Source organism: Ruditapes philippinarum, unplaced genomic scaffold, assembly GCF_026571515.1.
Source record: "Ruditapes philippinarum isolate M1 unplaced genomic scaffold, ASM2657151v2 ctg3805_1_1_1_1, whole genome shotgun sequence".
Classification (NCBI taxonomy): domain Eukaryota; kingdom Metazoa; phylum Mollusca; class Bivalvia; order Venerida; family Veneridae; genus Ruditapes; species Ruditapes philippinarum.
Genome location: NW_026865516.1, coordinates 247,353 through 272,667, shown reverse-complemented (window position 1 = coordinate 272,667; position 25,315 = coordinate 247,353). Strand labels below are relative to the sequence as shown.

The following is a 25,315-nucleotide window of genomic DNA, read 5'->3' as shown; positions in this document are numbered from 1 at the left end:
CGGTATTCCGTAATTATGTACAAAGCATAACACACCTCGGCTATTAGGCACAGACGATATGCTGTTCGTTTGTATGAATGATATAAGACTGTGTAGGTGGTACAGTCGAAACTACCTTAACCAGGGAAGGTAAGAGGTGGTTACTTTGTTGACCGACGGGGAACTTGTGTCCGACCGTTCACAAGCTCCTGAAACACTTCTGCAGGGCACATTACCACTGGCTAATGAGCAGAACTATTCCAAAATCCATCGTTGTTTGGTAGTTTAATTGCCAGTGTCTACGGCTACAGCAATTCATAAAGAGACATACCTCAAATATACCATGGACTATATCTTGGCTTGGTCTAATGAATATTTATAGAGACAATTAACTCTGAGTATATAGTCGATGAATCTGCTGCAAGAAAACAACGCCGTGTTGCATTTCTCTTTAGAGGATAATCATCTCCAGTTATGCATCAATATATAATTTGTTAAGGTAAGAGGATCTGAACGAGTATAACATGAACTGCCAAATGGCACCAGAGTGGTTATTTTGCGCCTAAAAATCAAAATTTTCTCGCAGTATAAATTTCAAGGCGATAGTTTTTTAAATCAAGGGAAATGCATAACATGGTTTGAATTCCCGCTTTTTAATCAAAGAAAGCGCATCGAAATGTATAAAATGAATGATGATGATAATGACAATAAACCTAATCATCATCATCAACATCATCATCATAAAGATATTTTTTAGTAATATAATTTTCTCTATTAATATCATTCTTAGTCTTCATTTTTACTGTAAAGATTTTGGGGAATTGTCAATTTTCCCTGCTTCGAGACGTCAAATTAAAATATACATGCGCATTTGACGCCTTATTATTACGTCAGAGCGAACAATGGTTTTAAGACGGTAACGTCCAACTGTTACGCCAGTTAGTGTATTATGATCTCAGTTTTCAAGACGTTGACGTTTTTTCGACGGAGTATAATAAAATGACGACATTATAAGTTATAAACTGACCGTATTTTATCACGTGAAACTGACCACTATATGAAATTTACCCAAAGAGTTTAATTACTAATTAATAGGCCGGTTGAGCCCGTATCGGCACCGGAAACGTAGCAAACGTTACAATGACTACCCATGCATAGAAATTAAAACAACAAAATTTGTAATTGTGTTTGTATATTATTGTATTCATTTATCATAAGTAGGTCATTTTTTCTGGTTAAAAAGGAGCAGGAGCAGGTATCAATGATCTAAATTATTTCAAGCTCCTGAACCTATATATTTAGCGTACTTTCCTCTTGGCACACGACAACAGTAATTTAAATGCGTGCACACAAATTTTTTCCCACAGTCGTCGTCAGTGACGCAATACACATATTTTCCTTTTACTTGTTTAGGTGGAACAATTCTACCAGTTATACTGTAGCATTCAGGTACTGAAATAGAGGCACACGTTACACAAAAGATAGACTTAAATATTAAGATGATAAAATACATAGAAAAATAATAACTGCACGAAATATGTACGCACGAGATTTGGACGAGATTTGAACAAACAAAGAGATGCATCAAGAATCTTTGTCAATAAATGCAGATATCCATATCTAATGTATTGTAATGAATTTTCCTTGTCTGACTAGATTATCTGCTAATGTTAGTTATATCTACGTTCATATGAGCACTGGTACTGTGTTCTATTCCATTGTATAAATTACAAATAGTCTTACAACTATGACTTTAAAACCGATAAACCATGCATTGGTGCTTTATTAATACGGTAGTGTTCTAACCGTATTTGTCATTTCAGTTCCATTTATATTATAAAGTTATGTTTAACATGATCAGACGTTACAGTCACAGCATAGATATGTACATTTATATAGAAATTGCTACAGCATCATTTACCTCTGCAGATCAGATTGTTGCACGGAGTGTTTCCAGGATTGTTATATGTGACTTTATTCATGTTTGCACACACACAAACACCTCCGTCTCCACAATCCTGAATAAGATTGGAAAACATTGTTACCAACTTTGATTTATCAAATTAAGGTACGAAAATTAAGGTAACGAAACTTTATGTAGGTACGGAGACACCTTATGTGGACATGCAAGAGTCCTTTCTTCCATTACGCTAGGATGGAGGTTGGAATGGCCTTAGAATCGCAGACGTGCGTAAAATGTATTGCGAACATACCAAAAGACACTCATGTACAAAAAGATATATTAATTTATGACATACATAAAAGTTCACAAAGAATATCATACTTTCATATTCGATCATTCGTAATAGAGAACTAATCAATGGAATTAAACAGTCCTTTCGAGCCCTGTCATCTTGAAACGATCGTGCTTGCAAAACATTGATAACTGATTAATTGTCAACTTACATCGAACAGTGTTAGATTCTTGCACATATTTGCATTTGCGTTCATCATCTGAAAATAAGGAAGGGGCATAATCATAAAAATATCTTTAATTTAAATTCTAATCTAACGAAACTGTTTATACTCGAATCGTGTAGAAATAATGGATATAGTGTTTACAGAACTAGATAAATTGAAGATTTAATTATTGCATATATTGATATTTTGCGTCGACATACGTACTACTACATATGTAGTACAAAAAATAAATTACTGTAAGAATGCGCTTCTTGGTTAAAACACATGCATTATGAAGAAATTCAAGTTATATAAACATACCAATGTCAAAAGGACAACGACACCGAGAACTTGAGCCATTTCTTATATAGATTGCATACGTTTGTCTACAAATGAAAAATGTACGTAAATAAGTGATGACAGGTGTATTTTAATGTATAATATTGCGTTTACCCTAACAACGATTATATTGACTTGTCCATCTTTCAGTCTGTACACAATCATTCATCATTTTAAGGAAAAAGAAAATAAATACTGACTAAAAAGCAAACAGGGCAGACACCTCGAGCAGGATATGATTTAAGGTGAATTATGCAAATAACAATTAAGAATAGTATAACAATTAAACAGTAAAAGTAAATAAATAAATAAGCAAACACTGATCCATACACAAACATTTGTAAAACACGTTCTTTTCACTTAGATAGCATTTTTATCTTAATTTGCAAAACCTCAGAGACGTAATTTTGGAAAATGTTGACGATGCATTGTATATAGAAATAGGCAAATATATAATAACCCTAAAACTATATTCATAACAAATATAAAGATACATGTCTTAAGAGTTATGTTTTGCTTCGTGTCACGCTTTTTCTAATATCATAGATAGGCTAAGGCGCTTATATAATTAAAATAATTTCTGATGATTTTCTTAAAGCCATTCACGTCTTATACAACTTTAAAATTATACAAGAATTTGTAAACCGAAGCCTATTATGCATGATTATGACAATATTTCAGAATCACTGCTTTTGCCTGTCATAAAATTGTAACAAGGTTAATAAGGCATCGTCAAGAACTTACAGTAAAGACTCCGGATACCGAATCATGATTCGAACATTCGAATATCCGAACTCCGGATGACACCCCTATTAAGAAGTAACTTACACATAATTTACACCAACAAAATATGTTTAAATAACTTTGCCATACTACAAATAAATAATTTCTTAACATTTAAACATTGAATTAAAAATATAATATAATAATGAACAAAAATAACTTAAAATTTTAGAAGAATCTTACCTCTAGTCTTGATGTGATGTCAAGTCTCCAGATGAATAACATATGGGGACGGCTCGCCTTAATATAAAATCGTCGGCAGCCATCTGTTGTACGGACATGCTGTCAAATGTTATGCAGCATCGATATTTTTAAATCGATTAAACAATAATTATCATCATTGTTAAACATACTGTTCATTCATCCGTTGTTTTTTCTTCATTATGTAAACTCCTGGATTTATAGAAATGTGCAGTACACACACGTAAATTATAGACTTTTTTAACATATTTAAAGAATATAGCTGTCTATAGTTTTTAACACATTTAGACTATTTTAATAATTTTAAATATAATGTACATTCGTTTTGTTCCTAAACTGAAAAGGGATAGCTTTATACGATGACTCATCGTCTAAGCAATGTAAAATGAAGTTCTTGTGATAAAGTGGTAGATGTGATACATGAGGCTATCTTGGTAGGGAAATGTCCGAAATGAATCGCTGGAACTTTAGTTTTTTCACCCAGCAGTTTTAGTGATATTCCTCACACTTTCATATCACACTTTTATATCAATTAACTAATTTTGCCATGAAATTCCGCTATTTCGATGTCAAACAATTTAGGCATACTTTTTTAAGTGCTTCAACATCAAAAAACAAAAGAAGCCAGATGGATATAGTACTTTTTTTTGTTTTGTGACATATAGCATCACCTGTTTTCTTGACATTTATCAAAATCCTTCTTAAGCATTACCCAGACAAATTAAGTGGCTTTACAAAAAATCTGTATGGTAAGAGCAGCAGTATTCTTATCTTTGTTTTTTTTTTATTCATCTGGAGGCAACAAAATGAAATGAAAGAATTGCTTATTTTATGCACACCTCATTTTTATGGGTACCATTCATAATCAGCAATGCGGCAAAATGTTGAAGTTTAAATATTTTTGAAAGCCTTTTGCGTTTAACAATCCTACACATATCCTATGATTCACTTCATGTCAAGTGATAAGCAACACATATGGACATTAATTATTCTTTTTTTAATAGCTTTTTTTATAAAAATAATGTAAAATCGATGCTGCAAACTAGCTGAACATGCAAACAAAAATCCTGAGTGCAATTTATATTTTGTGTTTTTGTTTGTAAATATTGAATAAGAGAGAGAGAGATATATATTGTTTGAAACAATCCAACAAGTACATCATTATATTTTATTTTACATGCAGAGGAGATTAATGCATCTAAATTTCATAACGTGCCTTTACTTGCACGAGAATCAAATTTTAAAAGCGGGATTTGAATTTGAATCCACATGAGACAGTGTGAATCCAAAGCAAAACAACAGCAAACGCAACAACAACAACAAACAAGCACAAAAACAACAGCAACAACAAAATAAAAAATAAACATTAGAAAACTGATTAAAATATGTCAAAAATGACATAAAAATCTATTTTCTGAGATTATTAACCATTATCCTGCTTAACCTATGTAATGGATCTGCCCAGCTTTGAATTTGGAACAGTCCATTCCTAGTTTGAGGGATTTCAGCATTAACATAAAATAAAAAAAGAGTAACCAACAGTATTGAGCGTAGACTGACTTTGTACTGTTGGCAAAGGTTTAAACTCACTACAGTGGTGGAGCACTAATTTCAGGCAAGTACAGAAATCATAATCACGAAGTAAAAAATACAGTTTTTTGCTCATTCTTACATTTTTCATTCAATTTCGTATAAAAATCAGTGTGAACAGATACATAAGGCATCTTCGAGTCCATGAGTCCATTTCAGCGGATGAAGAGGCGCTTTGTTCGGTATATACCGGAATTCGGAATTTAGTGTGGTGCTCCAACATCTTTTTTAGTCTCACTCGTTGGCAAAAGCTAAACACTTTCGGTTCAAGCAGATTAAGGCTAATGATAGAGAAAGGAGCATTGGTACATTTTTTTTTGCTTTCTATAAAAATTAACAATTAACTTTTGGCCACAAAAAATCCCCGACTGCCTTTTAAAACGTTTATGTGATGCAAAACTCTAATCACAAAATAACATGTACAACACCCCCCCCAAAAAAAAAACAAACAACAAACAAAAAACCGCAACCCATCCCCCCCCCCCCAAAAAAAAAAAAAAAAAAAACAAAAAAAAAAAAAAACAACAACAACAAAACAACAAACACAACACCCAAACACATACATGCATGCACGCACAAAAAGAACAACAACAACGCATGCATAACTTTATTGCATAAAGAAGTTACAATCTTGTGTAATTACATAATTTTGTGCTGTTCAACTATAACCGTTTTTTATTAAATTGTACAAATGATGTACAAATGTTTTTCAAGTCATGTGATACAAAACATGAACATGTAGCAGCTTCAGTAAAAACTTTTCCAACATTGATTATGGCAAAATGACTCAACGCACTGTAATGACATTTGTAAACGTTGTACTTTAATAGAAAATATACAACATTTTATTATACCACTAATTATACCATTCTAAGAAATATAATCATAACTTATTTCTTTATACTAAACCTATGTAATATTAAGGCCCCATTAATTATAAATTTCGCTGTGACACGATAAAAAAATAAATAAAAAAAATAGAGGATGATAAAAAACTTTCATAAAACTAATGGCCAAAACTGGCAACATACTTGCTTACTTACATAAAAATGCCAAGTAACCCGGCTTCGAACATGTTCTAACCTATTTTTTTAAAACTAAATCAGCAATCAATTGTAGTGCTATTGTATAAGTGGTTGGGGTTGGGTTGAGTCGAGTTTTTTACCTTCCGCTCGTCCTTGCACCGCTGGGGTTTATGCAGTGGTTCAACTGTATACCAAAATATATTTCTAACCGACATTACGAGGACATTAAGTTGGGACTTCACCAACTGACTGCAGTCCTCACAGGTCGGAGTCTTTACCGGGGATTTGATAATCCGAACTCCAATGTTCTCGCTATTCCCCGGAGAAGGACCGGGTAGCACAAAGACAACATTTCTACATATTCTTTTAACCGCACGAGACAAAAACTTTTAAAACTACATGTATATTCTTTTTGGAAATTATAAACTATGATTAAGAAATATAGTGACATTATAAGGGTTATTGCTATACAAAAAACTATAACACTGTCTATTTCATAAATGGTCTTGAAGTGCACTAAAGTTGCTCACGACGTGCACACCAAGTGCACTTTGTATAACATTGAGTATGAACACAACTGTACTTTTATATAGTAATCCTTTTGTGTAAACTCAACAATACAAACTTACTTGTTTATATATACATGTATTATCATATAAGCGAGTGCAATTCAAACTTGTTTATAAACACATGTCACGCAACGTATAATTACATTATAAAAATGTTTAAATGATCATGAACAATAATATAACGATAATAAAAAATACATACAGTGGGCAGATCCTGTAGAGTTATTTCCCTTCAATTTCACCAAACTGACAAAAACCTAAACCTCTTACGCCGTGGCCCCCTTTGCTTCGCCACGCAGCAAAACCAATCAATAACTTTGCAAAGATCTAAGAAATGGAGGTATGGCCGAATACATTTTTAAATACGATGTGATTTAGAAAATGACGTTTTATAGAGTTTTATGAGAAGAGTAGGAATATGGTTCATGCAAGATAGAATAATACTGTCTTGTAAAAATACACGAAAAAACATTAACACCCATCTTTTGAGTCTACTATCTTCCGTATCAAATTTAAGTCTTATATCAAACTCGGTCAAAGCAATCGTTCATTTTATATTCTTCTTTAATTAGTTGAGGAATGAATGCATTTAGGACAAAAAGGTAACAACAGACCGCGACATACAATCAAGGTCTTTAACTCTAGTCTGTAATCACAACCAAAATTCCTAAAATGAAATTGCACTCGATCATACCTAACATTATCATGTATCTCACACAAACATTCAATTTTACAAGTCTTACTTCTAGTTTTCTATAATAAAGTCATGTGCTTTCCATTGTCACAGATTGATGACAAAAATTGTTTCTTTTACCAATTTGAAAAAATCAAAAGAATTTATCCAATCAAATGCTGTATTGATTCTTGATTACTGAAAATCAAAACAGGACAATATTCACCATTTTTTCATTTGTATTTTATGTGTCAACAACACTGAAACTTATTTAACTAAATAACTGGAAAAATTACCAGCTTCTGAAAGTCGATAAATAGCAACTTTAAGTATTCAGAAATTCTAATATTCACTTCAATTTTAAACGTGTCTCGTTCTTGTAAATTTATCCCCTGGCCAGTTCGAAACTAACGTATCTGTTCCCAAAGAATACATTTACTTCATTGAACTCAACATAATTAATAAATTGATTTTTGAACGAAATACTTATATTGCAGCCGCTTTCAATAGTCAAAACCATTTTTGCTTTTAATGATATCGCAGCCGAGGAAATCTGCAGAAGTACACAAAAATTGAATGGTATGACAAGGTTTTTTTTTGTTTGTTATTAGAGCCCGTTTATTTTGTTTAATTGGAAATTCACACTAATTCACATGGAAAGCCTTGTTTTAGAAAACATGTAGGAGTTAGGATATTATGAAGCTTGAATATCTTGAGCCATCAGTAAAATCAAATATTCGATACATATGACCTAATGCGCACCAAATATTTATTGACGAAAAAGAAAAGAAATATCACTATCGTTTGCTGTATTTCTAGACTGAACATTCATACTACATACGTTTAACTATAGTAAAATAATAGACAGATACATACACATTTAGAACATTATTATATACCATAACCCTGTCCATTCGTTATCTGTATATATTAAGGTTAACGAACTCAAGAATCATGGACATTAATCTACTGTTATTTCACGAATCCTCGATAGTATAGTGGTGAGTATCCCCGCCTGTCACGCGGGAGACCGGGGTTCAATTCCCCGTCGGGGAGGTTCTTTCTTTTAAATTTAATTTAATTTTTTTTCCTGAATCTACTGAGATAATTATAATAAATATTTTGTACAACTATAGATTCAGAACTGATATCGCATATCAAAGTTAAACGCTGTTTTCATCAACTAAATATGTATCTCGGAGAAAACTATTACTAATACTTGTTCAGCTTCTATATGTTTGTTCTAGTACAAAGTTCTGTGTTAATTCTGGAAATCAATTAAAAAAAAAAATATGTATTTTAACTACACATGTATTTGAAAAAAATCAAACATTGAAACTTGAAGATATTTAAGAGTTTAAATATATTTTTTAATTTTCAAAACCCACACACATTTCTGCTTATTATTTAAGCAACAATGATTTTCACAAAATATATGGACATATTGTAGAAGTCTGCAAAACAGTTTCAAAAGATTCCTGGTTCAACATGCATAAATTTGATTATGAAAATTCGCTGTATACTTGAAAATTAAGAAGGACAAGAAAGTATGTTATGGCAAACATACGTCATGTAAAAAAGTAGACATATTTCAGTAAATCAGGTGAATTTGTTAATAAGGAACACAAAATATCTATTGATATATGTAAAATATAATACTGAGCTGAAATGTATAAAAAATAACAATTATGTCAAACTGTATTAAGTTCAACAAAAAGGTGAAGGACGAATATGATTATCATTATCTTCACTTCCATACGTAATCCTCGATAGTATAGTGGTGAGTATCCCCGCCTGTCACGCGGGAGACCGGGATTCAATTCCTCGTCGGGGAGGTTCTTTTTTAGAAAGTTATTGTAAACATTGTCTTTATGTACTCATCACCAAAGACAATTATAAGCAGTGTTATCCATAAATAATTATGTAAAAACAATTTAAATGAATATTTTATAGAACTACAGAAAACCTTTATTTTTCACCTATCATTTAAGGATATATTACATCAATTTGTTTTAGTTTTAAGAACTAATTCAAGGCAGACAGGGAAAATAATACACTGGGCTTATTTCTTCCGTCAAGGAAAGATCGAAAAGTTTTTGTAAGCTAATGTTTTAGGTAAAACAGATGAATAAGTTATTAAGTGGACATTATTTTACAAATAACAGATATTTTCCAAAGAAATCTAAATAGTTACATTATCTGATCTATGCTATATAAATCGAGTCGAAAATGAAAACGTAATATTTAAAAAAGACTGTCTGAAGCTTAACAATTAATTTATCCTGTATATGAAACGATGAATAGATGTGTTTACTGATACAAGGAAATATGTTGAGTACAGGAGATTGTATAAATGATAATATTTCAAGTACATCTGCATATTGCTGCTCATTTAATTATCACCAAAATGTACGATACAAACATTCTGGAAAGGGGAATACTTATCAGGTATATAAGTAGAATGCCGACATACATTTAAACTCGTACTATTTTACGATTTTAAACGTCAACAAATTGACATTCTCGCAGGGGTTAAGGGAACTTTCTGTGATTTACATCAATGACATGTACACAAGAATAATTTCCCAAGAGAGACTACTAATAAGTTTATTTAGGAAGTCTACAAATTCATTAACACTAAATTGCGATATTTTCTACCGAAAGATGTGATTATAAATAGAAAATTACAAACGAGACAGACAATTGAAATGACGGTTTTTTTTCATTGTACAATTCATTCTAGTGCACAATCCTTATATGACCTTTGTTATGAGCAATCATTTTAAATTGTTTAAAGAGCATTGTTTTGTTGCAGATTAAAGTAAGACTAAAAAACTAGTCTCATGCTATTCAAATATTTCAAGTATTTATGAAATGATGATTCTATTGTGCACTACGATACATTACTTAAGTAATCTGACAGCATTTGTAGATTAAATATTTCAGTCTTTTTAAATACATATACCCGAGAATCTAAATGTTAAATATCTATAATATGTTTTTGAAGGGACAGATTAAGCACGCATAACCTAAAGATAAAGTACGGACAATTAATCATTTGCTATATTCGCTGCATGGTGAATACCTAGTTTCAGCAGCGTATCAGCGTCGCCGAGGTTTCAAACACACTCAAATCGGACAAAACTTAATATGAATATTCAAAAGGTTTTAATGCTTGCATTAAATTAAACCATTATAAGACTATCAATAAGATATAGATGTTGTATTGAGGAATATATATTATGTGATTTGGGAAACATTCATTTAACATTGGTAATAACAGAGATTTTCTAGGATTACCATAAGCAACATGACTCTCATGAATAATCTCCGGTTATTGTTCTCTAAACGTAATATCGAAATTGGAATATGCATGGGTAATTAGAAAAAAAACAAAAACAACAACAACAAAAAAAAAACCCGACAGTGGCAGACGCTTACAAAAAATAACTTATTACTTTCAAACTGTAGCTCTTCCAAAGCAGGCTAATCTAAAACAGACTTACGAAGATCATGCAAAATAGATTCGCAAAGTTTTATTTATCCCATAAAGTTTTAAACCTTTAATATCTATGTATCCGAAACATTCAAACTGTACATATATAGGTGACGCATTCTTTTTAAGTGAATGTAAATTTTACATATTATGTATCATATAAATGATATAACCCTTATTCATTAGGAAAGTTGGAAATGGTTCAAGAAAGTTATAAACAATTAACCACAAACTAACTCAATAATGTTAAATTTCAGCACGAATGAACGCCGATGATATTTCGAACATTTATAACGCAATGAAGTATTCAGATATAAAGCAGTTTTGACGTTAAAGGACTTTTTCTGGAACAGATGAGACAGATAATTGGAAGGCTCCCTATAGGAGTGAATATTTATATTCATGATACACTACATTCTTATGATGTTCTTTGTTATAAGCAATCTATTTAAAGGAAGTGTATCGTTATCAAAGTTTTCTTGAACATTTTATGATTAACGTTCCAAAAAGTTTAGGTTTCAAGCAATTCAAATTGTTTAAACATTTATGTAAGGAAGATTCTCTTATGTTTTTATTAACACTAGTGACTATAAAAATAATCTAAAAAATCGATGCTTGAAGTTCAATCTTTTTAAAAACATGTACCCGAGAATCTTTGTCATTTATATAATATATATTTAAACTGGTAGATATACATGATGCATTTTAGAATATTATCAACACATTTTGAAAGGAACAGTTAATTGTGCCAATAAATAATGATTTCATATTGTTTTTAAATTAGCACATACACGGCACCCGGCGCACGGTAGAAAAGCGCAGTAAGTCATAGTATATTTCTTGCTAAAAAAAACAAAAAATTTAACGTAGAAAACCCGCTGAACATCGCATGTTTCTTCTATGATGTCATTTAAATTATTCTTTAAAATAATGGACGTCATTTCCGTTTATTTTTTTTGATATCGCTAGAAACGACAGACGCCTTTATTGTTTACTACGGAAAAATGACGGACACGCGGTAATTAGAAAATCGCGCGATCATAAAACGATCAAAAATATTTGTTGTCATTTGGGAATGTCACCTACAAAAACATTTGATAAAAATCAGCAGACGAACAGAGAAAAGAACATTTTCATGATCATTAGTGTTAAAGTGACATAAGAAATTTTAGTGATGGACATTACTTTAAGAAGCAGTAACCGTCATTGACTGCGTAACGTGGAAGCACAAGTTGTACGTTAATATTATGACGTTGACGTCAATAACTTTTTGGAGTGCGCCGCTGTCGCCGATATGTGTTTAGGTAAAATTAAATATTGTTGTAATGTAAGAAGCTACTCACATGAATTTTTCTGTGTTTATTTGTTATTAATTCTTCTAAGCAGTGTAAGAATTTCAAATGAATATCTCAAATATATTCTACGCAAGAAAGAAAGTCCACGAATTTTTGGATAACCCCTCGTATATAGAGCATTGTTGCGTTTTGGTTGTGACTGCATATTCTTAAGCGTTGGTTATATTTCTTAACTAATAAAAACCTTATGTTTCGTCACAAAATTAAATAAAATCCTCATAATTTATTCAGATATAAGTGAACACATAACTAAGCAACAGCCTACTAAAAATATGTGACTAAGTGGATTTTACTTCTTAAGGGTTTTTAATGGTTATGTGACAACTAATTTGTTTGTACTGTCATTTTTTAATTCTTTTTTTTTTAATTTTTAACTAAGGTGTCTTGTTGATGGTGGCTTCAGGCGAATAAAAAGCTATTCAAGAGGTCTTATTGCAAGAGTCTGAGTCAATTTGCAGACATTATGGATAAATCGGCAAGGAACAATTTCCATGTTTTATATCGAAATGAAAACGATGATCAGACATGGACGTTGTAATTAATTTTGAACAAAGTTTTAACAGATTTTGATAACTAGTAAATAATATAATGTAGGCTTAAACATTACAACAATCATGTATACTTATGATACTCGGAGCCACGCCGATCGCTAGCAATACACATACATACATACATGTAGAAGCAACAAACAAAAAAGTTATTGGTTTTATATGCAATTTCAGAAGAAAAAATGCAATACCTAAAATGTTTTTTTCCACAAAGATGGTATATTTTGCAATAAAAATATACATTATATACATTACTAACTACATTGTAATAAAATAACATTATTTTAACACAGGTATGACAGGAAGTCGTATTTGACCCGATTTTTCCTACAAGTGAAAGGGATACAGAAATATCACTGCTTCAAATTTTCTGCTGCAGACAGGTCGGCTGTGCTTGTAAAGGAAAGAACAGATAGGGAGGAAGTTGGGTTCCGCTGATTAGACGCAATACTGACGTTCAACAGCAACCTTTCCCGAGGCCATACAGTCCGCAGGATTAAGTCGTTCACGGCGCGAATATTTATACCGTAACGTTAGAAAATATGTGCGTCCTGCATACCAAGATGCCACGTGCCCGGCATACACTGAAAAGTGATTCGCGCTGCATGCGTGACGCTGCATGCGTGCAAACTGAGTGATGAATTTTGTTATTTTCAAGTTCAATTGTTACTGTCATAATTAATGTTTTGCTATTAAGTTTCTTAGGTTATGACAGCATGTTCATGTTTTATAATGATAAAATGTAAGTGTTCTACATGTATTAATCAAGAATACGATAATTTTGAAAACAGTGTTATAAATTAGTTTTTACATAATATTATCTTACTTTATATTATATGATAAAATGATAAATATTTAAAGTTATAACGCCGTTATTTATATGCTTATGATTTGTTGTTGTATTTGTATGAAAGATGTATTATTAAATCATTTTTGTTTATTAAGCACGTGGAATAAATAAGCAGAACGACCAAAGGAGCTCAGTTCAGCATCATTGATGTTGTTCCGGCCTGTTTTGTTTGTTTGGGTTTTTCGTCACATCGACACAGTATAGGTCATATCGAAACGTTCCAGCTTTACTGGTGGAGGAAGACCTCCGGTGCCCTTTCGTGCATTATTTCAGGCACGAACGGGCACCTGAGTAGACCCACCGACGTTCCGTAAGCTAGCTGGATAGCTTCCTCGCTTGAAGAATCCAAAGTCCCTGTCGGGATTCGAACCCACGGCGGTGAGGGGCAAGTGGTTAGAAGTCAACGACCTTAACCACTCGGCCACGGACGCCCCAGTTCCGGCCTGTAAAACTACATGAATATATCACTGTGTAGCATTGTTATAGTAAATAGTTACATATTTATAGTCATACAAACAATGTTTCATAACGGCATAATCTGGGTGGAATAAATAAATGAATAGAACATCGACAAAAAATAACGGTGAAAAGTAAAAACCAATATGAACAAATTATAGCAATTGTATAATTGTTTTTTAAAAATAGATAAATGCGATGATAAAAGCACACTCAATAAGCCTAAATTAAAGACTATACAAGGACTGACAATAGAATTTTTGAATGCGTTTCACGGAATATACAAACTTTCCCTATTGATGGACACATTTCTGCTGTCAGTAACTGACACAATTATCCGAGCCCAACAACAATTATTTTCGGCCCTTTATATATTAAAGGTGTTGAAAATTTGAATTCCTTATTTTCCGTCTCCCTTTACTAACATTAAAGGAGTTAAAACGGGTGAAATTCCATTAAAATTAGTACATTTTTACAACATGTATATGACTCTGACTTCCCTTAGCGGCGTGCACGTCGCTCTGACTACATAGGTCACTTCAGATGGGTAACCTAGTTAGGTCACTTAGCTGGTGTGACCAAACCAACGGCGACGGGTGTGGCTCTACAAAGTGCTGCTGCCTCTAGGAAGAGGTGCCTTTTCTTCTATTGTCATCTGCGTTCAAGATGCGAAGAACTTGGTCCTAGGGAAGATCTCTTGAGAAGACCTCCGTTGTTGCGGCTCTATGACCAGCGACGTTGAAGGCGAACTATGTCCTCCATTGCAGGCTCTACGACCAGTGACGTAACAGAGGCCGATTGTCTGGGACATATGGCATTGCCGGCGACCAGTATAAACAAAACTAAAATCATCATCAATATGTATATGTATATCAAACGTTGATAAGTCTTTGAAATAATTCAATATTGTATAGTATATTGATAGTGGAAAACAAGTCTGCTTCATTTTTCACTGGGGAAAAGTTTGTCCTCCAGCTTTAAAGCTTTAGAACGCCAAGTCGAGTAATATCAAAGATAAAAATCAAAGGATTTGAATTATAAAGACGAAGCCTTTGATTGGGGCAAACCCCAAAGGGTGTTGTCAAAGAAAAATTTCATGACGATTTTAAAGGGTTGCTGAAAAACTTTTTCGATGTATAAAGGTGGTAAAAGCTTCAAGTCTGAAGGTGTTGGAAAGAGACATCAGAGGTAAGATAGATTGAAAACATATGATTAGTCATTTATCGGGTTGTTTTGGTAATTTATGACCTATATAAAACATTTTATAACTGTTATGTTCACGCAATTCGACATACCGACATATTCTTTCAAAAGTAAATATATGATGTAGTGTCAAAATGCGTAAATAATAGTTTTATGATTATTCTTAAAGTTTTATAATTATTCTTAACGTTCACCTTAATAACTTTTCGCATACTTGGAAACAATTAATTGGACAGGAGTTCTATTCTTCCTCGTAAAAGTTGTTAACATATCTTTCTATAAGTTTACTAGTATGCGATGGAAAGAGAAATACGACCATTTCCTTTGTTGTGAATTTTCCCCATTTACAGGAAAGCTGAAAAGTATCAGTTCATGTTGATGAATATTAAATCTCTACATTATCAATATGCTAGTTAAAAGAACTCCTCCTAAAAACAATTTGAATTTCTAAAAAAGATCAATGGGAACATTTAATAAAGAATTCATTAAGAGGACAAGCATTATTTATCTAGACCTACATTAAATGGAACAATAATTTCGAAATATTAATTCCAATCCTGTCATAACTAAAGTTCTCAGTGGAGTCCTTTTATGAACAATATTTCATTTGCAATCCAAAACCACTTGTAGTGATTTTCATACTAGATTTATGTTATTTTAATGTAAATAAAGAATATATACTGAACCTTCCAAAATTATGGAATATTGAATACGTGAAACGTATGTTTCAATAAATTATAAAGTGTATTACATCAGTGTATATGTATATCTACATAACAACTGCCGATAAAATAGAGAAATAAAGAATCCATAAAGAACGCACAAAACGAAAAAACTGTAAATGTTGCAGGCTCTGTTTGAATGAGCTTGTTCATAGGCGGTAATGGAAAGTGCAAGCTACCGTCCACGCCACACAAATATTGCACATTGCATAGAAGTACTTTCAATTTTGTGTTTGTATATTTGTTCAATGTTTTCTATGTTAATACCATTTCGAAAATCCAAAATAAGATTATGGCAACAACGTGAATTTATTGTTTGTAAACTTTATTAAGATAATTAATAGTTTTCTTTATAAGTTTCATAACCTAATGTGTGTTGTCCATTTTTATATTTTGTAATAGAAAGATTTGTACGAGGGGGCGTAGCCTCCGAGTATAAGTCAGATTGCCGAGTGTTTTGATGTTCTTTCTCTTTTGTATCATAGTCAAACATAAAAACACGTTCCCTGATACCACAATATGAAACCCCACAAAAAAGTAACCAATGAACGAGCATCTGAATATGATATTTTCATCGCTATCCCTTTCTCTGTCGTCACAATATGTAAACCCCGGACAAAATGAACCAATCAATTGGCATGCTCTGGAGTACGGGTAACTAATACCTTCACTTCAGTTAACGCACTGTCCATGTATATGTATACGATTTAACTCTGTCACATTTTCAACAGAAAGGTCCCAAAACTCATGAAACTATGATACAAGTTACATATAATGCATATTTGAAATTTAACAAAAACAGATTAATTTATTTAAGGTATGTCACTGAAAATTGCGATATGTATATATTATCGATATTTACCAGTCGATACATGATCGATCCGCAATTTAGAATATCGATACAATTTTAAGCCCATGCCTTTATGTCTTGAGAAAATATAACTTTAGATGATTGTTGTTGCCTTTCATTAAGCTTGATGTATTATTTTCCAAGTTTTAATGAATTAATTTTGTATCTATGTAAATTGTATCTTACTTGTTAGCATGTATATAGAGGCTTCGATTGTGTATATAGTCAAAATTAATCTTTTATTTCAGTGTTTAGGAATATTTCGTCTAATAACCCATAACTGATGCTTAATATTTGAATGTATACTAGTACAATTACTATGATAAATTACAATACGAAATAATTTACTTAGTTATTAATGACATATTCTTATTGCAAAATCTTTGATAAGCTTGTATTTCTGACAGCAAGCCAAATATTATTCATCCGGTTTATTGTATTTTTTTTTAAAAATAACGTGTGACTGACGCTTATTAAAAGCTAAACAATCGTGTGCAGGAAAGTTGCTTTACCGCTCGAATTAATACTGAAAAGAACATTTGATTGTATAAGTATCATATGATTTACGCAAACATAGGAATATATGTTAATATTTCAGCTGAAATACGATTCCACGCATCTTCCAATGGCTAGGAACTAGGTGTTTAATTCGTGAACGAACTTCATAATCATTAGGCCAACCAAACTGTTTAAAATTTGTTCCAGCAGCGCCGACTTGTTGAAACTGAAAAGAGCATAGTATAGCATATGTTAAATATTAAAGCAAATAAGATGATGATACAGCAGCAAATATGAGCGAAACAGGCCAAACAATATTGTTAAAAAGACATTTACAATCTTCGCACTTCTACAACAACACTTAATTCTGAATTAACAACACTTCAGACTGCAGTAGATAATTTGTCCAAGTGTCCAGGTGCGTATGTGAAAATTGTATCAGATGATGAAAACAAATAAGAGGATTGTTTTCCCAAGATTCCCGCATGCGTAATTCATGAGAGTGCTTCTCCAAATTTCTATGTGTGGATGCTACATACAAAGTCAATAACACCAGAATGCAACTTCACATACTTCTTGTTGAGAACGGAAAAGGACAAAGTGAAACTGAAGCCATGTGGCTTGTGGTCGATAAGACAGAATCTGTGATTAAAGAAATGGTTCAAATCTTCCAAGCCAAAAATCCTAAGTGGAATAATGTGTAGACGGTATTGTCAGACAAGGATTTTGTAGAACGTGAAGTGTTCTAACGCATGTTTCTTGAAGCAAAACTCCACATTTGTCTCTTTCATGTACTGAGAACCTAAAGGCGCGAGATCTCGTACGATAAAATGAATGTGACGAGACGAGAAAGAGACAATCAGCTAGAAATTCTGCAAAAGGTATGCTATTTAACATCAAAAGAGGAATACCTACGCCTTAGACAGTTCCTTTTTGACAAGTCCATAAACTAATTCAAACAATGTTGGAATGGCCTATAAGAACAATTGGCCCCGCCCCGGTCTTCCAAAAGCTTGAAGTCTCGGCAATCGCACAAACAATGACTTGGAATCTATCAATCGGAAAATAAACCAAATGGTCCATAAGAATGTGTGATATAGTGACTTTCTAAAAAGTACATCGCACGGAAATCGACGGCAAACTCAAAAGTGCCCGTTGCTAGAGACGGTAGTTAAGAATTCAGAGAGAACTTGACACCGTACGCGTTTTCTCTTGTTGAACATGAACTGGAAAAACACTTACTTGTAGATATGACAGACATAAATTGTTCGACTAATTCTGTTTGTACGTGTGCATTTATTACTCAGTATATGTTGCCGTGTCGCCATATATATTTGCTGTTAGAAAGAATAGGAATTTAAGTTTGTACGACCCTTCATTGATTCATGACCGCTGGACAAGGAAGCACTACCTAGGTTAGTTCCAGATTAGCAAACCAGTTACGCTGGTTGATAGTGCTATCCGTCCTACTCGTGTTCCAACAACCCAACAAGAACGGTACAGAGAAGCATACAATGTTTTGCAAAAAACTTCGTCATGTGCTGCCGAAGAAACAAATTCGTAGTTTGCCTTCAGAATAGCTTAACTGAAACAAAATTGACGGCCTGGGACAATGGTGAGAACATTCACATAGGACAAATGCCTTCAAACGAAAACGAGGCAAGTGTGATTTATGAATCTGCATTAAACACCCAATCCAAAGAAAATGATCAAACATAGACTCCTAAGTGGTGAACACACACAAAGAAACTCCATTGCCCCCTCTACATCTAGTGACATCACTGAATTAAATTACCAGAATATGGACAATGATACACACGTTACCCACTGTGCTTGAAGTGGATCAGTGGTAAATACAAAAAATAAAACTTCACTTATCTTATCCCCTCGTCCTCAAGTGATTTGTAAATCATAGACAATAAAATATCATCTCCCTCAAGTGACATATGTCATATACAACTTCCCTCAAATAATACTGTGGCCAGCCTAAAGGCTCTGAAACAATCGTCATTGGTTTGAATTGGAAAAAAGTGAAACTTAAGAAAAGACAACATCCTTTCATTTATTTTGATGAAAGTGAAAAACCCATTTTCATGTTACAATGATTTGTTTATGAACAAGTAGCAGATTCATGTGTCACATCAGGAGCTGTCTTGTCCAAAAAGCGATATCGTGGTCACACCAGACAACATCTACATGGTGGCAACAGATGGAGTTAGACATCATATACAAGTACTTGGATTTCGAGTCATTGGATTATATGAAACAAATAGTAATAGTTACACAGGAACGAAAACGGCCTTCCAATATATGCAATGAACATTTAGAGACCAGATGTATCTCCTGTGATTTATGTCTAGGCTGATTCCACTTGCACTGTTTAGCCCGGACATCTGCCCCGTAAAAGTAAGCTCTGGTATTGCAATTAGTGCACGATAATTATTTAAAACTCTAGTGTATGAGTTCTATGTACAAAAACTGTAAAGTGTGTTTTCCATCAGACTATATGATGGACAGTTCTTAAAGCCCTTTGGGACTGAATTGCCTTAATGTTTGTCTTCTGTCTTGCTTCGTCGGGCCCTTGTAGGTGATTTTCTTGTTGCTCTGTCTTCCTTTAAGACATCGAGTACTTTTGTTATGGTCATTGGGTTTACTTTTATATGTTTCTACATGATCATTTTGGTGTTTTACTTATTTAACCTTTTGTAACCATAACAACTGTCAGAATTTCACTTGGCGGGGATTCATTTTATTTACACCGTCTTGTTTATAGGAACATAGTGGGGCTAAGAGCGAGGTTTGGTGCACCATTAACTGGTTTAAACTCCCCAGTAGTCATTATGCTGCTGACCGTTCCAAGGCGGCGCCCCTCTGTGTTCCTCAGATGTTTGTCTATGTTATTTTATACTGTTTTGGTGACACTTTTGCTTGTGTCTCTTGTTGTTTCTCGTCTACGGTAAGTATCTTCCCCTTTGCCAGTTTTTATTTATTTTATTTACCCTCTATTTATTTACCTTCCCCGTGTCTCATGTCCCCTTCCCCTGTGCCTTTATGGGCCTTATATTAAATCATTTATTTGTTTTCTTTTAGTTCCTTATCAGTTACTTATTATTTATTCTTATGTAGTGGTTTGCCTGCCCGTGCTCTGCCTTATGCCCTGTCCTATTTTTCTTTGGGGTCCTCCTGGGCTCCTTGCCTCTGGCGCTTGTTGCTGGGTCGGGTGGGGGCTGCGTTTATTGAACGCCGCCTTTCCTTGTCGATCTTGTTTATCATATTTTGTATGTTATTTCTGCATTTTATTTGACAACTTTCTGAACAATTAGATGCTTTTTTCCCTGTGCTTAGTTTTAACAATAGTTCATTTATAATCCATACATTTACATAATAAAGTACATAAATAAAATTTACGGATTGAGTAGAAAGCTTTAAGCTTTTTTTGAAAACTCTCTCCGTATTCAGTATTTAACAAATTTCAAATAAATGGTTACAAAATATAAATATCTAAACTAAACTTTACATATCATATAGACTTGTCCTGCTTTCTTACGTGACCGCCTCCGTGGTCGAGGAGTTAGAGTCGATGACTTCTAATCCAGTTACCTCTCTGGCGTGGGTTCGATCCCCGGGAGATGCTTTGGTAGTTTAGCGCGGAGGAAGGTAGTCTAGTACTGGTGTAACTCTCCAGGAACGATGGTTAGGAAACTACCCGCCTATATGACTGAAATACTGTTGAAAAAGGCGTAAAATGAAACAAACAAACAAACAAACAAATCTTACGTATACATACTATGTTTATGACAAGTATTCATGAACTAAATTTAAGATACATTACTGTTAGATTTGAGGCATAAGCCCGAGTATGAATACATTTTTAAAGGCGTAGTTTAGTTTTGATCTATTTAACTAGTATGTTGTGAAAATTTAATGATTAAAACATGCGTATTGAAGAAGAAGTAAAAAGAGCAAAGAAGAAGAGATAGGAAACAAGAGAAAGAAAGTCACTTTACTACTCTGGAGTTGAGAGGACTTTTTTCTTTTTCAAACAGATATTATTATGTATCAAATGTTTTTGTTTTTTTGTATATATTTATGTATATGTGAGATAATTGTTTCATTTAGAGCTATCGCCGTAAAGTATTCAATGTTACGGTTGTGATTTGACTTAAATCGTTGTTAGGACAATGAAGTCATCTTGCCCTGTCCTGTTTTTGTTTGGGGTCCGCCTGGGCTCCTTGCCATTGGTTCTTGTTGCTGGGTCATATGGGGGTTGCGTTCATTGAACGCCGCCCTTCCTTGTTGATCTTGTTTATCATATTTGATACATGGGGCAATGAAAGAAATAGTGTTCTGTATCTCTATTTCACCATTTATACAAAAAGGACTTTGTATTATGATTTTTGAAAAAAGATGTTCTTTCAGACAGCTGCAATGTGTTTTTAATCGTGTATAACTAATTTGATATCTTCTTTCACTTACATAGTAATGAGCTGGGACGTTTTGGACATTTTCATTTAGTCTTGAAAATTGCAAGCGATGGTGCATTTCTTAGTTCGACAGGAAGATATCGAAGATGATAAAACTGAATTTCTCTATTGAATAGAGTTTAGTTTGACCGAAAATATTTCTTATGTTACTTGCATTTCGTAAGTTGTTACTGTGTTGGGAACTATGGAAGAGAGATATTGCGGGGATAGGTGATTGTACATTTTATATAGCAGAATTAGTTTGTGTTTGTCGCGTCTTATTTTAAGGGTTGTAAACAAGATCTTCATACAGATTTGAGAAAGGAGCAAGTTTCATTGTACCAGTTATAATTCTGGAGGCTTCAAGTTGGATTTTTTCTAGCTCGAATTCATCTTGTTGAGTTATATTATCACACATTACATCTGAGTATTCAAGTAGAGGCCGAATGAAAGAAACACATATAGTTTTGAGTGACCTGCGATCAGTGATGAATTTAAAGACCTCATTATATCGAGTCGTTGCCATGCCTTTTGTGATATATTCAGTTTATGGGTATGCCAGGTTCCTTCAGATGAAAAAGTTACTTCATGATGTATATGAGTGGTCACCTCATTTATTTGTATCCGTTCATACAAAGGGGAGGATGAACAGGTTTTTTAACCTTACGTGAAAAATGACAGATTCAGTTTTATTTGGATTGAAACTAACACGCCATATGTTTGCCCATTCAGTAATTTTCTCGAGATCTGAGCTAAGTGTTGCAGCAGCGGTAGTTGGATTGTCAACGATGATATACAAACTTGTATCATCTGCAAAGAGTCTGATATATGAATTTATGTCATGGACAATATCGTTTATAAATATGAGGAAAAGGAGTGGACCTAATATAGATCCCTGTGGCACTCCAGCTGTGATGATGAGCCGCAAGGAAGAACAACTTTTTGTTTTCTTTTAGAAACAAAATCGCGAAACCAATTTAATGACACACCATTTATTCCTGTAGACTCAAGCTTAGAAATGAAACCTTTGTGCCAAATCACAGAAAACAGCTCTTACTTCTTTGCCATCATCAAGGGCCTAACAAAATGTGTATATGTAGAAGCAAGTTGATTAGTCGCGGAGTCGTTTGGAACAAAACCAGATTGCAATGAAGTTATTAAGTTATTGTGTTATTTGAGACAAAGAAGTTGAAAATATGTTTATGTATAATTTTTTTCTTAAGTTTTACTTACTGTGCTAAGGAGTGATATTGGTCTATAGTTAGAAACAATTGTTGGTTCTCCTTTCTTGTATACTGCACAGACGTTGGGAAGCTTCTATTATGCAGGGACTTTTTAAGTCCTTATTGATTTATTAAAAAGATGACATAGAGGTACAGCAAGTTCTCCTGAAAGTTCCTTTAGAACTGTTATTAATATTATCAGGCCCTGATGCTTTGCCTACATTAAGTGTTTTAGAGTACCCTGAACCACTTCATATGTAATATGTATTGTGTCAAGGTAAATATTGTTATTATTATGATTAATATAACAGTTAGGGACAGGTTTATTCTTATCATAAAGTGAGGATTGCAATTGGAAAAAAAGTAAGTTTGCCTTTTCAGTGTCAGATGTCAACAAGTTGCAATTATCATTTCATATTTTAACATTACTATTTACTGCTGGCCTAATATATTGAGGATTTTCCAGTAATCAGATGTGTTTAGATTTTTCATTTTTTCCGACAATTTCTTGATATATTTCCTAGGCTTATATTCATTCAATCAATTCATATCCCTTTAATAAGTGTTCATTCGGCTATTTTTATAACATGATAATGAGAAAATAAACGTTCTTCTTCTTTCATGTTTTTTGTCATTTTTTAATGTCCACTTTCTAAAGTGTTTGTAAGATTGCATAATTTTTTTCTTTTTCATATTATTACGACATAATATTTTTTCTGTCAATATATATTATGTTCAATAATATAATAAGCTAACGTTAAGGTACTTTTTTCTTGCTTAAACTCACCTGAAACTCCTTTTTGTTTTGATAAAGAATTGTTAACTTTACAATTTCATGTTTCATATAATATGTGTTATGTACAAAAGTATGTCTGTATGACATATATACATTGTTCATCGAAATAATTTTGACTGGCTCACCTTTAAACAAAATAAATACTTTTTCAGAGTTACTCAAATTTAAAATGATAAAAACGATTTCTGTTCTTGAAATACAAGAGATGAGCATTATTTCATTTTATTTTCTTGTATATACATGTATATAATTTAATATCGTTTTGTTTATATATATACTATAAGATTTAATATCGTTTTGTTTACAAAAAAAAAAAAAAAATAAAAAAAATAAAAGAGGCTCCATAAAAGATTTATTGTTGCACACAAAAGAAGCGAAATAGCACACAAAATGTCAATAACATATTAATTTTTTTTATAAAATGACCCTCCCCCCTAAAAACGAAATACTTAAAAAGATGCATGCAGCACATACACACATCCACGCACACACAAATAAATAAATGATTTTTTTTTCGGTCATTGTATTGAGCGCCGCCCCGTGGTGTGGCCTGGATGCAGTTGAAATAACTCATTTGAAAAAAAAAGAAAAGATTATTATAATAATTATGTAAACGAATTGATTTGATTCAACTGCAACGAACGCTCTTTTTTCTCGCAATCGGGAGATGACAACGATCAATATTCGTACTTTTGCCCAGAGCATATCACATATATGTATATCTATAATGCCCACATCTCTTGTCAAAAGCTTCTGTATTGCGACAATGTGGGCCTTGGTTTTTTAGTCCCCTACCGGCTTACCGGAGGGGACTTTAGGTCTGTGTGTCCGTCTGTCAGTCCACTAAACTGGATCCCGTGATAACGCAAAAAAGACTGAAAATATTTTTATGAAACTTGATATATGGATAGATGGCAGTATGGAGATTATGCACGTCTCTTTCTTTTCTTCCTATAATGAAAATTCTGGTTGCTATGGCAACAAATAGACTGAAAATATGGCAAATTTTACACATAAACTGGATGCAGTGATAACGCAAAAGTACTAAAAATATTTTTATGAAACTTGAAATATGGGTAGATGACAGTCTTGAAATTATGCACATCTTATTTTTTTCTTCCTATATTGAAACTTTTGGTTGCGATGACAACAAATAGACTGAAAATATGGCAAATTTAACACATAAACTGGATCTAGTGATAATGCAATGGAGTTGAATAGACTGGAGAAGCAACTTGTGACGTCACACAGTTAAATTCAGCATAGATGCAAAGCGTTTCTCGTAAGTTATCATAT

The 25,315-nt window shown here is 33.0% G+C and overlaps 1 protein-coding gene and 1 non-coding gene across 2 annotated transcripts; one reads left to right on the top strand and one right to left on the bottom strand.

The window, feature by feature from the left end:
* Positions 1 to 1,161: 1,161 nt before the first annotated feature.
* On the bottom strand, positions 1,162 to 2,518 carry LOC132729428 (uncharacterized). Its single transcript, XM_060715197.1, has 3 exons — positions 2,386 to 2,518; positions 1,901 to 1,997; positions 1,162 to 1,431 (listed from the first exon to the last, which is right to left on the bottom strand). Exons 1-3 carry the CDS (start codon positions 2,458 to 2,460, stop codon positions 1,256 to 1,258), a joined length of 348 nt encoding a protein of 115 aa, XP_060571180.1. The 5' UTR covers positions 2,461 to 2,518; the 3' UTR covers positions 1,162 to 1,255.
* Positions 2,519 to 8,543: 6,025 nt separating this feature from the next.
* On the top strand, positions 8,544 to 8,615 carry Trnad-guc (transfer RNA aspartic acid (anticodon GUC)). Its single transcript has one exon. It is a non-coding gene; the product is annotated as a tRNA-Asp (tRNA).
* Positions 8,616 to 25,315: the final 16,700 nt, after the last annotated feature.

Bases quoted from the DNA above. Each gene is read 5' to 3' on its own strand.
- LOC132729428 (XM_060715197.1), bottom strand. From the start codon at position 2,460: ATGATTATGCCCCTTCCTTATTTTCAGATGATGAACGCAAATGCAAAT. The intron at 1,998-2,385 runs GTAAGTTGACAA...AATCTTATTCAG, and splicing joins AGAATCTAACACTGTTCGAT to GATTGTGGAGACGGAGGTGT. The intron at 1,432-1,900 runs GTAAATGATGCT...CCTCTATTTCAG, and splicing joins CAACAATCTGATCTGCAGAG to TACCTGAATGCTACAGTATA.